The sequence below is a fragment of the Myiozetetes cayanensis genome, unplaced genomic scaffold (genome assembly GCF_022539395.1).
Source record: "Myiozetetes cayanensis isolate MyiCay16 unplaced genomic scaffold, myiCay2020 scf1, whole genome shotgun sequence".
In the NCBI taxonomy this organism is placed as follows: domain Eukaryota; kingdom Metazoa; phylum Chordata; class Aves; order Passeriformes; family Tyrannidae; genus Myiozetetes; species Myiozetetes cayanensis.
Genome location: NW_026086604.1, coordinates 58,777,954 through 58,794,777, shown reverse-complemented (window position 1 = coordinate 58,794,777; position 16,824 = coordinate 58,777,954). Strand labels below are relative to the sequence as shown.

General features: G+C 38.5%; 1 protein-coding gene across 1 annotated transcript; it reads right to left on the bottom strand.

Annotated features, from left to right (window-relative positions):
- Positions 1-1,611: 1,611 nt before the first annotated feature.
- Positions 1,612-16,330, bottom strand: GALR1 (galanin receptor 1). The gene is made up of 3 exons (XM_050323014.1): positions 15,625-16,330; positions 8,623-8,688; positions 1,612-5,322 (listed from the first exon to the last, which is right to left on the bottom strand). Exons 1-3 carry the CDS (start codon positions 16,324-16,326, stop codon positions 5,005-5,007), a joined length of 1,086 nt encoding a protein of 361 aa, XP_050178971.1. The 5' UTR covers positions 16,327-16,330; the 3' UTR covers positions 1,612-5,004.
- Positions 16,331-16,824: the final 494 nt, after the last annotated feature.

The window sequence follows — 16,824 nt, the reverse complement described above, 5'->3', positions numbered from 1 at the left end:
TACTGAATACAGAACACTAACACAAGCTCTGCAAGCTAGAAGCTGGTTTTTTCTCTGCTTTTATCCTTTCTCAAAATACCACAAATATCATTAGGTACAGTGTGTCACATCATACTGTGAAGCAACCATGAAGATAATAACGTCCAAAATAATGCATTCACAAAACTATTTTATAAAGAGATCCTCCTCTTTCCCTACAATGTGGGATTTGAAATTAAAATTTATTTCACTGCAACATGAAATATATAAACCTTAATGTTTATCTCTTGGAGATAGTGACTTTTTTTTTTTTTTGAAAATGAAGGTACAAGAGATTATGAAAATAATAAGGTTTAAAGAAAGAGGTGTGTGCATACATACAAAGTAAAAGGGAATACAAAAGACCATAACTCAAAACATGTCATTAAAATATCTTACCTTGCTAACAATTAAATGCTATTAAAAATACACTTTTTTCAGTGTTTAAATGTAGAGGAATACTTCTGAGGAATTTGTAAATAATCACATATCCAACTAATTTCATCATATGAAATATTGAAAGGATATTAAGATTGCAGATGGGAATACTCAACTACTCAAAAAAATTAGGTTTGCCCCTTAAACACTCATAATGATTTTTTACACATAATTTCAGGCAGTTTGGGCATATTTTTGTAATCTATTAAAGCCTATGAGCTTGTTACCTACCTTAGACATATGAGAATTATTAAGAAATTTTACATCTTTTGATACAAGATAAAAATTATAGGCAATTATGAATGTTTCCATTACTGCCTAACATGTTTAGTACACACTTCTGACTGAAAATAGTGTGGTCTAATGACTCAGAAGCAGCAACTGAGTGTCAGCTTCACTGAAACTGAAAATATTCCCTTCTTCAAAATTAGTTAGGTGGGTGATACAATTAGCTGAACATATAGGTAAGTAAATTCCTTCATTTTTCAGTGTTTGCACATCATGAACAGTATGTTGGCTAAGTGCCATTTAATTTTTTTTTTTTTTTTGGCTGTGGATCCTAACTGATTTATGTACAGTAGTGCACAATGTTTCTACACATATCTTGAAAATGTATTTTAGGCTTTTTTAGTTGAAGAAGATCACCGCTGTAATCTTTAGTATTATATCTCAAACATCTACTCACAACCTGGAAGGGCAAACATGGCACTAAGAACCCTGATGGAATAATTTATTTACCTCTTTTAATGAGACTTCTGTATCTTTTTAAGGCAAAAGTGGTACAAACCAGAAAATCTAATGTATAGAACGCAAACTTGGCTATAAACCTGCTGGAATATCTTAGTACAGCCTCAGAAGATGGACAGAACAGAGCTGCTTTCCAGAGCCTGCAAGAAAGGAGACCCTCTTAAGTTAGCATGAGGTGTTACAGAGATGTTACCCCTCCTCTGGTCTTTCATCCACTCTGCAGACAAAACTATGAAAAGGAAAGACTTCTACATTTCTCCACTAAGACACAGTTTTAAGACGAATTGAGCAACTCCCAGTACTTGATCTGATTGGATACATCCCTAGTGTTGAAAGCCCATTGTATGTTTTGTACTTCTGGAGATGCTTGTGAAGCAGCACAGCGAGGTAGCGCTTCGGCAGCACACATACAACAAAATTTTAGGGACTTTATTAAAAAAATATATTAGTAGCTGTTTCCAACTCTCAGAATTCATGAGAAATATAATTTTAAGGAATTTTAAGGGAAATACAGGAATTTCCTTGGTTACAAATACGTATCTTGCTTTAGTTTGAGAGGAATTTGAGTAATCATTCCTGTTGACTATTTTGTTTTGTACAGCATATTTTCAAATTTACACAACATGGTGGAATTAAATTATATTATGTTTATGAGTGGAAAATTCAGCCCTACCCAGAGAAACCTGTTTTTCCTCCTCTTCTTTGCTTCATGTACACTGAAATTAACCTTTCTGGTAAAAAAAAAAGATGTAAAAAACCTTATTAGAACAGTCAATGAGGTGAGACTTTTGCTTTGCTTTCCACCAGAAATAGCAATTCCCCCCAGTAAGCTCAGAACTTGGAAGCAGATACTCAGTTGTAAGGGATCTTATCATTCCCTGATTTTCTACTCAAATCTTCCATTATTGTGGTATGACGCTTTCCTGACCAACTGCTCAGCTGCTTAAAGGTTGGACACAGTTGACAGCACACATTAACACTATTTTTATATTCACAACTTTCTTGTCACCACTAAGTATGACAAAGTCACACACCAGAGACATGGAACAACAAAGGCGTGTTTTAAGAAGGAAATTGAGCCTTGGGGTATGAACTGGTTCTTAAAATTTCTCTGAAAAGTGAGGTGGAAATTTTACTGATACTCTCCAAGAATGAGGTAAGACCTTTCTGAGAAGTTGTTACTACAGTCCCCATCCCCTCATCTTTAAAATTTCAAAGAGATGTAGCTCCTAAGTTTAAAATTATGTACAATTAAGAAATAAAAGCTTTCTCCAGATAAAACAATAAATCCATCTTGTTAAATATATACAGTTATAGATTTACATGGTAATTTTTATTCAAAGGAATAAAATTACAAATATTTTCTTTTAAAAAATAATTTGCAAAATTGCAGAATTTCCTATCATGTTGTAAATTCAGCTGAAGTCTAATAGTGCTTTAATAATTGGAATGATTGAGGTGAAGAGGATCTGAAAACTCAAAGGGACTTCTTTCTAGGCTGTTTCTGAACCTCATTCCTAACCCAGGAAATGGTTTCCTGCATAGATAAACCATTCTTCTCCAGTTGAGATTGGTTTTTTTTCCATATAATTTGTTTTCCTAGCATTATCACCAAATGATCTCTTCATATGAACAAATGGACACAAACACCACACATGCAATAGCATGTCTTTGATATCATTTTACTGATTTCAAGATTCCAATACTGACACATACACGTAAATATTTTTATGTGTGCTAACCCTCCATAGCTGATGTTCCACCATGTTGCACTAATTTTTTGTTTATATCAAGTTTGTGGAGAAAAAGGAATCTGAAAGAGCATCTGGCCAACACCACTTAGCATCTTCAAGGACCAGGACAAGGGTGCAGGACTCTCTCACCAATTTTACACATGATACCATACCTGGGATAGTGATGGATATTTGGAGAGCAGAGCTGCCTTTCAGATCGGCTGGAGGAATGGAAGTAACCACTATCAAGTGCATGATGTTCAACAAAGCCAGAAGTGAAGTTCTGAAACTTGAACTGGGACTCGCTGCTATTCTTCAGAAAAGGACTAGAGTGCTTCTAAAGCAGAAATTAAATTAAATGAGTCAGCAGCATAACCTTGCAGTAATAAATTATAATACTGAGCTGTATTAGCAAGAATCAGCCAAAGGTCAAGGGAAGCAATTAGTCTATTCTGTGCTTGTGAGGCCACATCAGAACACACTCTTCATTTCTTCTAGGGATGGATAAACTGGAGGGAGGGCAGTGGAAGGCCACTATTCTGGCTGAGGATGTGGGACACAACAGTGACATGTTGTTTCAGAGGAGAAGTTTTAGGAAAATTTAATTGCCATCTTAAATTGCTTATTTGTAAGTTAGAAAGAAGACTTCAGTACACAGCAAAAGGGAAGAAAGCAATGGTCACAAGATACATCAAGGGAAATCACAACTCTGGATAAGAAAAAATACTTTAGTAGTGGTAATTAGGCACCAGCACAGGTTGCCCCAAAAATATTATTGAATTGCCATCCTTAGGAATTTTCAGAACTTGCCTAGACAAGGAAGTGATATAACTCTGAAGGTACCCCTGCCTTGAGACAATGTCCAGAGGTTCCTTTAATTCGATTTACTCTATGAGTCTATGGGTCATTAATAAAAAAGGTAAAATCATATCTTATTCCAGCTAAAAGAATGTTCTCAAAGGGATAAGGGCCCTTCCACTACTTCTTTAGCAGTTTACCACTTACAGACCGATTAAATATATTTATAAAATTGCTGAAACTATAAATTTTATTTTAGAACTTGCAGAATTGTACCATTTATGTTATATATTTTGAATTCATTTAAATGCAACATCCTGTATATTTCCAGTTTAAAACTATATGATATCAAGCCCCACAACTTTTAAGGAAATGCTGTTTTTAAATACTTAAGCATTGTCTAGAGTTGCTTTATGGAACATAATATTTTAAAACATATGCGTATATTGCACATTTAAAACTGTATCTCCATCTCAAAGTCTATAAAGCTGAGAAAACATACACGGACATGCACATTCAACATATGAATAAAAGCTTCCCTCAGTTAGACACAAATCCACTTTTTGGTACAACTACACACAGGCCATAAAAAACCCTTCTATAGCATACACAAAAGTTCTGTGTCTACAGTAAGGCAGACATATGAAGTGGAAAAACAATCCATCCTTGCTCAGTAAGACACATCACAATCAGTTAAACAGATAAAATTAGCATTTCCTCTCTAAAGCACTTGCCTCAAGTTGTACATGGCTTATTTCAACTCCAAATCAGAGCCCATGCTTACTTTAAAAAGAAAAAAGGCATTGTCAAAACAATCTGAAGAGAGAACAAAGTTTTACTCTCTGAAATCATAGTACCCCTGTATTTATTATCTTTAAGACAGAAAATTTATCCATCTTTTCACTTGGATGGAGTAAGATGTCAGAAAGTTACCTGTCCATATCAACATCTTCTTGTATATTTGTATGCTTAGTGAATAACAACATAGACATATCATCTCAACATTTTTTTCTCAAATATCTTTAAATCTTTAAATATTTAAATATCTTAAAAAGGTCCAAGAGCTTAATTTGACAAAGCTATCTAAGATGCAAAGGATCAGTCCAGCTTTCTTTCATACCAGTTTGACAGACTTTTGCTACGCATGCAACTTCTGTACATTAAATACCAATTAGTTTTATCAAGATAAACACAGGATAAAGCTCATTGTGCTTTTTCTTGGTGTTTAGTTGACACTGATGAAGAGCCAACACACAGGCCTTCTCAACATTCACACGTGGGTACAATTGGTGGATGGCGGTGTATCTATCCGACTTTTATTTTCCTTAGCATCATTCAGAGGTGACTTGTTACCTGTCTGGCATTTGAAGACTTGTTTGTAGGCCTTCCTAAAATTTTCAGACAGAAATGCATATATAATTGGGTTCACAGAAGAATTGCTGTAAGCCAGGCAGTGTGCAGTTACCCTGAAGAGAAAGGAGGCTTGAGTCAGTGGGAAAACTCCAAATTCAGCCCAGAGGTGGATCACGTGATGCGGCAGCCAGGAGATGCCAAAAACCACTACCACCACCAACACAGTCTGTGCTGTCTGAGGCAAGGAAAGGAAAACACAGATGTCTGATGAGCACTGGAAGAATCAGCTTTAAACCTGTTTCAAAACCATTATTTGGTGGGAAAAAAAAAGTATACTGAGACAGACGACACTGGAATATTTATTACTGATTTTACCCCATTACCTATACGGGCTTTATTTTGCATAGGGAACTACTGCAAAGGAGAACCTTAGCCTCAAAAACGCCATAGTAAAATGCAAACACATAACTTTCCTCAAAGATAAAGAGTGATGTTCCCAACTCCCTACACGAAAGCCTAGCTTTATCTGAGGGGGACGTAAGCCTGATGTAAAACAATGCTAACAGATGTCTTTGGGAAATCTCATCCAGATCTAATGATCTGTATTTTACTATAATGCACAAGGACTTCTCATGAAAATTTGAAGAGAGATCTAATATACATGAAGGCATGCAGTGGAAGAGCTTAAAGCAGCCACGTGGCTCAGGTGCTTACTAAAGATGCAGGGATTTTTTTGGAAATCTCTCTTTTAAAGATAGAATTTCCACAGGGAGTGTCATATAACAACATTCTGGGATACAACTAGAGGGAAAAAAAAAGTAAGGAGCTTGAATTTCCTGCTGATTGCACGTTGTCAAAACCAATCTGGAAATTAAAGCTCACCACCAAACATTGAATTCAAAAAACAGAACGCAAAATATCCTCAGTGCTGAATCCATTTTCCACTTCCACTATTTATGAGACGAAGGGCCATCAACATCATTAGATCCATTCTGACAGCTACAGAATCAGTCAGTACAACCCTCCAGGTGCTGAAGAAATTCTGTCAGGGCACAGTGGAGTTTAACTGTCAATGTTTTCTTTTAGCTTTCACTTAACTTCAGAAACAAAAAGTTAGCGCTTTGCAGTTTGCCTAACTAATTAATATCTACTCCTCTAACAAGTACCTCCTTCAACTAAATTAGCCTCCCAATTAAAGCCTAATAATAATTCCAAAGCATGTTATGGGCCATTATAATTATTATATTTTATAATATAATTTTTCAGATAACTTAGGCTCTTTTTCACAGCCAAAACTAACCCATTGACCATAGAGTGATAAATATTGCAGCATAGAAAATATGTAGACTTTTTACTAGTTTATTGAACTTGGTCTATACTTCTTGAACTGATTAATGCTCAGTAATAATTCAGACTGACTGATCTACCGAATCAGAATATGAGTTAACTTACAGAAACTTATGGGGAAAAAAATTTGATTTCTGTGACAACAGGCCAAAATAACTTATGGCAGACACTGTTGTTGATTAGTATAATCTCACAACAGAAACCAGAGGACATTATATCTGTAGTTAATATAATTTGTATAGCCTTAAGCAATCATCTGTTTTCAAAAGTGGTTCATTCTCTGATCACTGTGTAATGTGTTAGTACTTCAAATAAAAAACAGATTCTCAGGATACCACATGTACTTCAAAAGAGGTATATTACTTCAGTTTGTTCAAAATTCTAAAAAAAAAAGTAACTAGGAAAATCACCACCTTTCAGTAGACTATAGATGCACTTGAAAACAGAGGCTGACCATATGTCTCTTGTAACTTTTATTTCTTTCATATCTGCTGAATAAGCAATTTTGCACTAGGAAACCTCACAACATTTGTTTTATCCCTTTCTTCCTCCTAAGCCTAACTTCAGAGCTTACCTTTTCAAAATCATCACTACGTTCTGCAAACAAGCTATCACTAAAGAGCAGCTCTTGTTCACCTAATGGGAGCTTCCTTAGGGTTTCACATCAGCAATAAAACCCACCTGATATATATGATGTTAATATTGATGCTTGGTGACCAAAAAACATGAAAAATATAATTTAGGCAAATTAATATTTTTCATAAACTTTTTTCCACACAAACAGCAAATTTACTGTATGATTCTACTACCAGAATGTTCCTACAGGTTTGAATAAAGCTAGAAATGTATAATTACACCTGAAATGCATTCTTAACAAGATAGTACAGAGAAATAAACAAGACATGGTAACCAGAGAGAGCATTAGCACAGTAGTGAATACAGAGTCTCTCTGAAAAACATAAGGTAGGCCTTAGATTCAGAAACTTATTTTCTAAGGCAAAAGAAAAGTTTTGGCTTGCTTTTTTTTTCCTCCTTTGGTTACTGAATACTGATTCAGCCGAGCAGTCTTGATTATGTGTGTAATGCTTTACCCTGAAGCTAAGAATGCTAATTTCTAGCCAGATCTGTAATCCTTAAGAGTTAGTGTTTAGCAGAATGCACAGATATTTCAAGTTTGAGAATAATTTAGATGGAGAAATGGCAATATATAGAATGTCTTTGAAAACTGCACCATTGGCCTTGACAAGGTTAAGTGCAAAACTATATATACATATGTTAAGTATTTTACAGGATCAGGGACATAACGCTTCTAATTCTAGCAATCGAAATCTATTGACTAGGATATTTTTCAAAAACATAGAGAATTCATAAATAATAACTAACTATTGAGGCCCTGTTGAGCCCATATATATCTCATTTACATTGCAGACAGTCTGCATGTCCATATGGAAATAGTGATCAGATCAAATGAAGAGCTACTGCCTAAGGGTTTTTCTGACTCCAATATCATGAACTGAGAAGTTAGTTGATGATTACTGTGGCCAAATCCATATTAGATTAACTGACAAATCCTCGGTATAAACACATCTTTCAAATATTGTTCTAAATCACAAAGCTTATATTCTGCTTTAAAGACCTTTCATGGTTCTACTGGTAACCAGTATGTAACTTGCATCTTGGATGTAGGAGAAAAATGCATTGTGTGGAAAATCAGTAGAAGAGTTAGAGAACCAATGAAAGTCTCTTAATAGGCACCTATCAGGAAATACAAAATCTCTAAAGCCTTATCATATAACAGAAGAATTCTTTATTAAAATATTAAAAAAATAGCTAGTTAAAAAAAAAAAAAAATCACCTTATTTAGTCAGGGGAAAACGTCTGTGAGAAAAAAAGACCAAAAACATTTAGTTCTAAAGACAGATTGTGTCTCCATGTCTAAATTTCAGATGCTTTGAAGTTCAAAATATGGGGATCTCAGGTAATGGTTTGATGCAATGTGATGGAAAACTTGGATCGGAAAAGGTTCCAGTCCTGCTAAGTTCAGAGGGACAATGCACACTTCATTAAATACTTAATTTAAATTTCTTCTTTCTGTTACATCTTTAGCAACAAGCAATAAAACACCAAATGCGTTTAGCCGTAAAACTAAAACATAAACAAATAAATATTAGTAATGAATACAATATACCTTTTTCTTGGATGCTTCTGACTTCTTTGACGTGTTTCTCAGCTTCTTGTGTAGGTGGTTAAGAACCTGAAAAGATTAATTTTCATCTTGTATTGTATTTAACCATTTCCTATTCAAATAAAATTCAAACCCATATATTTTAGAGCATGCTCTTCAGTACTGCATGATTCCCTTACAAGCATCGCTGATCCAATTTACACATTTCAAAAGTGAACAGTATGAAAACTGAAGAAATTACATATCTGCATCTGTGTGAACCCACAAATATGAAAGAGACCACAACTGAATTCTTATATAAAAATTCAGACATATTATGTTAAAAATACATATTGTGAATTAACAAGGAAACCCATCACGCACCTACAACTGGCAATCACTCTTCTTCCATTAAAAATCAATACCTGTTAATTTAGAATGATCTTTACTGAATGTAACATAAGAAAAATGTATGTTTTGGGTCAGAGTTTTTCTGAGTCACCTGCATAATTTCCTTTTTTCAGATGGATTTTTGATGAATATAATCAGGATGCTTGCAGCACGTGATCTTCAAAAGAATCTTGGGTTGTCAAAAGTAATTTATACTAAAATGAGGCCCAACACATGAGGTGTGACCTTTATCAACAATTTGATGATACTTGCCATGCATCTTTCACAAGTGATTTTGGAAAATATGTCACAAAAAGGCTCATCATCCAAGAGCAGTATCCAAATTTCAACATAATACTTTACACATAAGATTTTGGATAGTGGGTGCATAGAGGTACATGCCCCACATTATCTGTAGTCATTATTAACTGAATCCAGTATATTCTTATGGCATGATTTGTAGGTATGGGGGGCAGGGAATATGCTCTTCAGTTGAATGTGTTTAACATACTACAAACAATACAGAATAAAAAAGATATATTCTTATTAAACTTGAGGATTTAATTAAAATATGGCAAGAGGAATTTTTTAGAGACAGCATCAGAGTGAAGAGCTCAGTTAGATGATGCTTGTAGGTTGCACTTTACATTGCTCTAAGATGAAATGAGAATGATACTATAGGTAAGATCATCCAGATTTAGTAGGTAAAATAATCCAACATTAAAATAAGTTTTTAAAGGAATATAACACCAAATTTTACAGTCCATAAGCACTTCTTAAGGTGGGGAAAAGGGTGCAAATTCAAGTTCTTTTATGTCATCTGGGGACATTTTCTTCATTTTCTTTGGGAAGCACAGCTAACCACTACCAGGACAGACATCAGTCAAGACGACCTAGAGACTTGATCCCCTGAATCTTAGATACATACATATTGAATTAAAAGAAATAAATTGGTATTTGTGAATAACCATAGCCCATCAGCAGATTCCACTTTTTAAGTGTCCACTCTTAGCTACCAGTGAACCACAAACAACAATAAGACAAAAAATTAATTGTAACCACTTAATACTCTACGTGAAGTCCGTTTGTGGTTATCTGTGCACTAACATGTGAAAGACTCATCCTGCAAGCACTTCCTATTCTGAAACACTATCCTGGTTGCTACGGAGGCCAACCTGGGCTCAGGAAAAGCAGGAAAAAAAAAATCAGTTTTCCCTGAGAAGGCTCCTATTTTGGCTTTATTCCTACTTTCTTCTTCAGTATGAAGCAGACCAGAAAACTACAGAGGAAACCCCTGAGGTCCATCAGAAGACCAGGAAAATGACCATCTGGCTCACAGACTTTTTATTCACTTACCATCACCCTGTACAAACCAGCTGAATTGCTGGGTCCATCTATGAAAAATGTAAAACAAAAAAAGGGCATGTGAGTAATAAACAAAGTTCATTTCCCATCACTGCTGCTTCATCTATCATACCTCCTTCACATAATTTGCAGTGATGGGCTGTTTCTACTGGACCCTCACAGCCCAAAACTAAAGTCAGATAAACTTGTCTCAGAAAACAGAACTGCAAAATCTTATTTTAAAGTTACAAGTATTTTTGTCTTCTGTGCTTAAACTTTTAGCACAAATTTTTACATTGCATCTCTCTCCAATCCAAAGAAAGATACAGTAGACAAAACTGTTAAATTGGATATTTGGTGAGGATGGGAGGTTATGGTGGAGAGCTTTGGTGCCAATTTAGGTGATAACGTTTAAATGAATCCTTCTGAACTTCTCGTCTTTCAGATTATATACGTATTTCATAAATAAAGTATCTGCAGTGAAAACTTGCTGGCTCTAGGTAGTAGTGTACCAGATGGTATGCAAACTAGGAGCAAGAGAAATATGCAAAATGCAATTACCTATCAACATCAGTGGAACAGCACTCAAAGACCTACACAGAATGCCGTGGAGGAATAAAAAGAGCCGTGTTTATGCACAAACACTACAAGGCAAATGAAAAACACTCTCCTCATTGCCCAATTCAAATTATCTCTTCTCTGGGCCAATGAACAATAAATTGTTCCTCTAACAGCCACTGTCTTTACCTGAATGAACAATAATTCTACATGTACCTCTTAATTTGTCTTGGGCTATTTCTCTTAAGAAAGTATTTCAAACTATTCACTAATACATTGGCATGTATTAGTGGATACATTTGCACTAATACATTTGCATTGCATTTTTTAACCTATGGAATGAAAGACTCAGCTTGCTAAAAATTAGGTCCCAACCTGTTCTCATAAGGTGTAGCATTTAAAAAAAAAAAAAAAGCTCTGTAGAAAAGAAACATGAAACTTTTCTAACTCCAGCTTTCATGTCCCTGTTCTTTTTTGTCTCTGAGGGAAGGAACAGCTTTTCTGTCTTCCTGTCAGCATGTATACAATACTTCCACTGACTACATCTTCATTATCAGCCATTGACAATCATGTAGAAGGAAAGCCTGACCAAGAACATTGTCTAATAAGAACGAACTGCTTGTTTAACAGAGCCATAATGTAAACACTACATTCTGAACCATCTTTATAGTACGAACCTGATTTAAACTCAAGGGCCATTACCTGCAATCCATGTTTTAAAGTAATGCTGCTACCTCTATTGTCACAATAGATCCTTCACACTCCTTCAATTAAGAGTGTGTCACTCTTTTTAGTGCAGTTTAACAAGTTTTCCCCTTGCTGCTCAGCAAAATTTAAGATATAATATCTGAAGCCAAAAACCACATAAGCTTGTATCCTATGTTGAGGCCCTTACTTTTTATGGCTTAGTTTTAACCAAGTCTATAAATCATACATGACTTCTGTGAGTTCAGAATGTTCAGAATGATAGATAATAATGGAAATACTTTCAAAGCAAGACATATTTGTTTTTTAAAAAGCTTTTAACATCATACATCTATAAAAGGAAAAAGTAATTACAGGTGTCCAACCTAAAAGCTTGATAGAAGGAGGCCTGACTTTCAAGGACTGAATCCTTGAAAAGCTGTGGTATCCAAAATTAGTTGTCACATTGCTTGACCCTGGTAGATGCCAACTGTAGTTAGAAGTTGCCTGGGAATCATTTATCACTATGTCCTTTAAGAACACATTAGTGAGCAAATGCTGTAGCACTGTTACAAAGCACACACAAAAAGTCAGTATTAAAAAAATATGGCAAGTAGTATGATAAGCAATAAAAAAGTCAGAATACAGGCTGTGCACAAGCATGCAGTGCTGTGACTCAACTAAAGATGACATAATCACTGATCCTCTCTCTTGAGTAGTAAACTTCTTTCAAGAGTAGGTCTGTGAGGCAACAAAAGCTTGTTTCCTATGGATTTGTGACTTGTTGACTGTGTACCCAAAAAGATGTGTCTTCTCCATAAGTTGATGCTACATAAGACCTCTTCCCCTATGGCTTGTCTGATGTTTACCAGCTGAGTGCAAACTGACACTCCTTAAGAGAGGATGATGGAGACTTTCCACCTTCCTCACGCATTGGCTGCTGTTTTCATAAAACTAGGGTAATATCATTCCTTCTCGATATTTTCACTTTTCTATCAAAAATTTGGCTGAAACTGAAGCAAAGTAATTCATGGAAGAGAGAAAAGGCATAACTGTACACACAAGACACAGAGCACAATCTCATGAATCTCTGCCTGAAGAGCACATCACGTGACGAATTTTGGGAGGACATTGTTTCCAAATACCTGGCACTACTTCAGGACTTCTGCAGGTTATCCACTGGGGAAGATATAAATCTCTCTAAATACAATTTAGGAGAGAGAGAGAGAAAGATCTTGGCTCCATATTAGAGTGCCTAAAAAATGAGACTTTCAAAACTTGAAAGTTCAATTGCAATTTTCTTATGAAAGAACTGCCTTAAAGGAGTCTGGAAAAAGGCATTATATTCAAATAGAGAAATTAGTCTCCTTTGTCTTAATCTGTATCAGATCTTAATCTGTATCAGAAGATTGTACTATTTCACTGATCCACAGTTCATGAAAATCAGTGAAGTCCATAAGAAACAAATGCAGGGACTAACCCCTCCTACAAAGACAGGCTGAGAGCTGGAATTGCTCTGTGGAGACCCCGTGCTAGTCTTCCAGTACCTAGAGGGGGCCTATGAGAGAGCTGGATAGGGACTTTTTACAAAAGCATGTAGTGACAGGACAAGGGCTCACAGCTTTAAGCTGAAGGAGGGCAGGTTTAGATTAGATTTTAGGAAGAAATTCTTTACTATGAGAGTGGTGAGGTACTGCAACTGTGGATACCATATCCTTGAAAGTGTTCAAGGCCAGATTGGATGGAGCTTTGAGCAACCTGGTCTAGTGGGAAGTATCCCTGCCCGTGACAGAGAGGTTGGAACTAAATGATCTTTAGGGTCCTTTCCAACCCAAACTGTTCTATGATTCTATGATCTTTATAGTACTTCTGAGGGTATTCCACAGCAGCTATCCTCTAACCCTGTGTGCATTTAGAAGCCAAAATACTTGTTGTACTTCATAATACTTTAGTAACATCAATAAAACTTGCAGTGACCAATTTGCTCAAGGTCTGTCAGAGGAGCAATGGCTTTGAAAAATCTGAAACCTCAGCTCTGATTTTCAGCTATCATTTCTCCCTCACCCTGCCCCATGTGCCCAAATATTGCTGGTGGAGAGTTGCCAGTGGCTCCTAAAGAGGGCAGGAACAAGTGGGATACAAGCTGTGAAGTACAAATACCTTCAATAGCCTTGTACAAGTCATGGCATTTTGCAGCTTCATTGACACTGATGGGAATACCAGGTATCTCCTAGTTATCTTCTAAAATTCATGCCTTCAGGTTACATCTTCCAGCCTGACACCATGACAAGCAGGATCATACGTACAGACTCAAAACTCATCACCAAGCAAGCATGAGATCCCAGCCTGGCAATAATTAAAGTAGATGATTTTATTGTAACATCAGGTGGCCTAGATTTCATTAACTTGTTCTGGGCATGTTTTTACATAGGGTTGCTATTGTTGGCTTGGGGTTTTTGTTGTGGTTCTTTTGGTTTGGTTTTAACTACAAATTCATACTAATATTGAGAGATCTACTTATGTAGAGGTGCTTTGTAACAACATGGTGTGTTATATTTACTATGCATGTATTTTGATTAGGCATATTTCTTTATTTCCTCCCTATACTGTGCAGGACTATCCTAATTTTTAAAGTATTGTTTTCAGTCTTCTCTCATATAGACTTTATACTGAAACTGAAGATGCTTTGGCTTTGAAAAACAGAAAAATTAGTAGCTGAAAAGCTCCCTCTGCACTCATTCTGTAACATTTTCTGTGCAATATGTAGTATTTTCCTCAAACTGATGATCTATGGTACAGCTCAGCCTTATTCACCACTGTAGATGAAATACCAGCGTATTCACACAGGGAAAGCAGTATTCAGTTTATGTAGGAAAACATGCATTTCTTCTTCATTTGCCAGGTTGAACTTGTTTAACTACAAGCAGTAATCTAGAAATGTTGTCCTTTGAGCTCTGCATGCCTTGAGCTAGCAGAGTCAGATGCCGTTCTAGCCTCAATTTGCACCTCACAATTACACTGATGTAATACAGAACGGAACATAAAATTATTTGATCAAATTAACTACTTCAGGTACATCTATTGAACTTGCTAGTTAAAGAACTGCCTTCTCAATACTTAAGCAGTCCTTATTTGCAAGAGCAGCCCTATCCTCTCAAATGTAAATCACTGCCAAAGAGAAATCCTGCAGCTGAAGGTTTCTGGCACAGAAACAGCAGGATCTCTGCCTAACTCAGCAGGTAGCAACTGGTGTTCCAGATTCTTTTCAGCAGCAAGCAGAGGGCCCTACCCTGAAGGCTACAATTATTACTCACAGAAAAATGTGACAGTTTTCCTAAGCAGAAAAATCCTTAAATACCCATATTCAGGTACCCTTGCTTATTGCTTTTTCCTGGGTGGGTCCTCATGCGCTGCTCCCTAGAACTATCTGCCTTTGCTGAAGTCAGAGGCAAACCTCCCATCAGCTTCATCTGGGGCAAGACAAGTCACACAGGGACCAGGCAGTGGGATGCACATTTTGTTCTTCATGTGTTAACTGGATCAGACCAAACTGGTACTTTGTGTCTTTTTTAAGTGCACTGCATTTTAAAGAATGACGGGGCTTCATCTGAAGCCTAAACAACTTGTTGCTTCGACGTACTTTATTGAGTTAAACTCCTCATACAGCACTGCAAGAAAATAAAAGTTGTGGTGACAGAGAAAGCAGCAGAGCATTGGGGCTTCTCAGCATTCTGCAACAAGGAAATCTGTCAGTAATTGTCAAAACCATACCCCACCCCCCTGCTCACCCCATGCGATCCCTGTTTTGACCTGTACCCCTGCACAAATGTCAACCCCTCCCAGCTATAAAACCTCTTCTTTTGTGCCACTACACAGGTGTTGTCTCCTCCCAGCTATAAAACCTGTTCTCTCCCTTTGTGCCATAAACTCAGCCCTACTCCTTTTCCTCCCAACACTGCCATGTCCTTCCACATGACCAGAAATGACCTGACCACCATCATGGACACCTACCACCATCATAACCCTCCATTCCTTTTCCATTTACCTCACCTTGGCATAGCAGAAGGAGATGAGAAGCAGCGGCAGCAGATATCCAAAGATGAATGTGCAGACCACGTAGACCTTCTTGTGGCGTGGGTTGGGCCAGTGCTCCCAGCAAAAGGTCTGGTTGCTGGTCTCACGGTGGAAGATGCGCTGGTGGTGAGCCACAGGTGAGGCCATGGCGAAGGAGAGAGCCCAGATGAGCCCCACACCCACCAGTGCGTTGCGGGGAATGCGCAGGGCCGAGGAGCGCCGGGAGTGCACAATGGCCACGTAGCGGTCCACGGACATGGCTGAGAGTGTGAAGATGCTCACCAGCATGGAGATGGTGAAGAAGTAGTGGATGAACTTGCAGATGAAGGCACCCAGCACCCAGGTGGGGAGCACGTAGACCGTGGACTGGAAGGGAATGCAGAAGAGTAGGTAGGCCAGGTCGGCAATGCTCAGGTTGAGGATGAAGATGTTGGTGGTGCTTCGGCGCTTGCCTGGCTTGCTCCTCGCCAGCACCGTGATCACCAGGGTGTTGCCCAGCACCCCCAGGGTGAAAATCAAGCCGAAGACGATCAAGGTGATGAAGTTCTCGATGCCGATGCCAAAGAGGGGCTTCCCCTCCTCCTCTGGCAGCCCGGAGAGGTTGAACTCCCCGCGGGGTAGCTCTACCACAGCTCGGGACCGGTTGAGGGGCCCCGCCGCGGTCTCTCCCGGCTCCATCCTTCCCCTTGAGCGCCGGGCAAAGTTCCCGCCGGCGGAACGCGGAGCCACCTCTCCCTGGAGCCGCGGACCGCGGCGGGCCAAGATGCGAGCGCCCCACCAGCGCAGGGAGGCGGCGGGGAGTGTAGGGTGCTGCCGCTTAGGGTGGCCCGGTGCTCGCAGGGGCTCGGAGCCGGCTCGGCAGCCCCTCCGGCCCCCACAGGCAGCGCCCGTCCGCCCGAGCTGTCGACGGGGACCCCCCCTTCCCCGCTGCCACCGCCTCCGCCGGGGGACGCTCTCCGGCCGCGCCCGCCCCGAGCAGCGCCGGAGTGTCCGCGGCCCCCGCGCTGCTGGAGGCTGCCCGCTGCTCCTGGAGACTGAGCTCCCCGGAACGTCTCCTCGGAGAAAGAAAGGGTGGGGTTTTTTTCCTCCCTCCTTATTTTTCCCCCACCCTTTTTCTTCCCTCCCTTCAGCCTGTGATTACCCACGCAGGGCGGCAGTGGGAGCGCGGGGCGGTCC

Coding starts and splice junctions, on each gene's coding strand:
- GALR1 (XM_050323014.1), bottom strand. CDS start 16,326: ATGGAGCCGGGAGAGACCGCGGCGGGGCCCCTCAACCGGTCCCGAGCT. Junction 8,689..15,624: donor TCTCCTTCTGCTATGCCAAG/GTGAGGTAAATG, acceptor TAATCTTTTCAG/GTTCTTAACCACCTACACAA. Junction 5,323..8,622: donor CAGAAGCATCCAAGAAAAAG/GTATATTGTATT, acceptor TCCTTGCCTCAG/ACAGCACAGACTGTGTTGGT.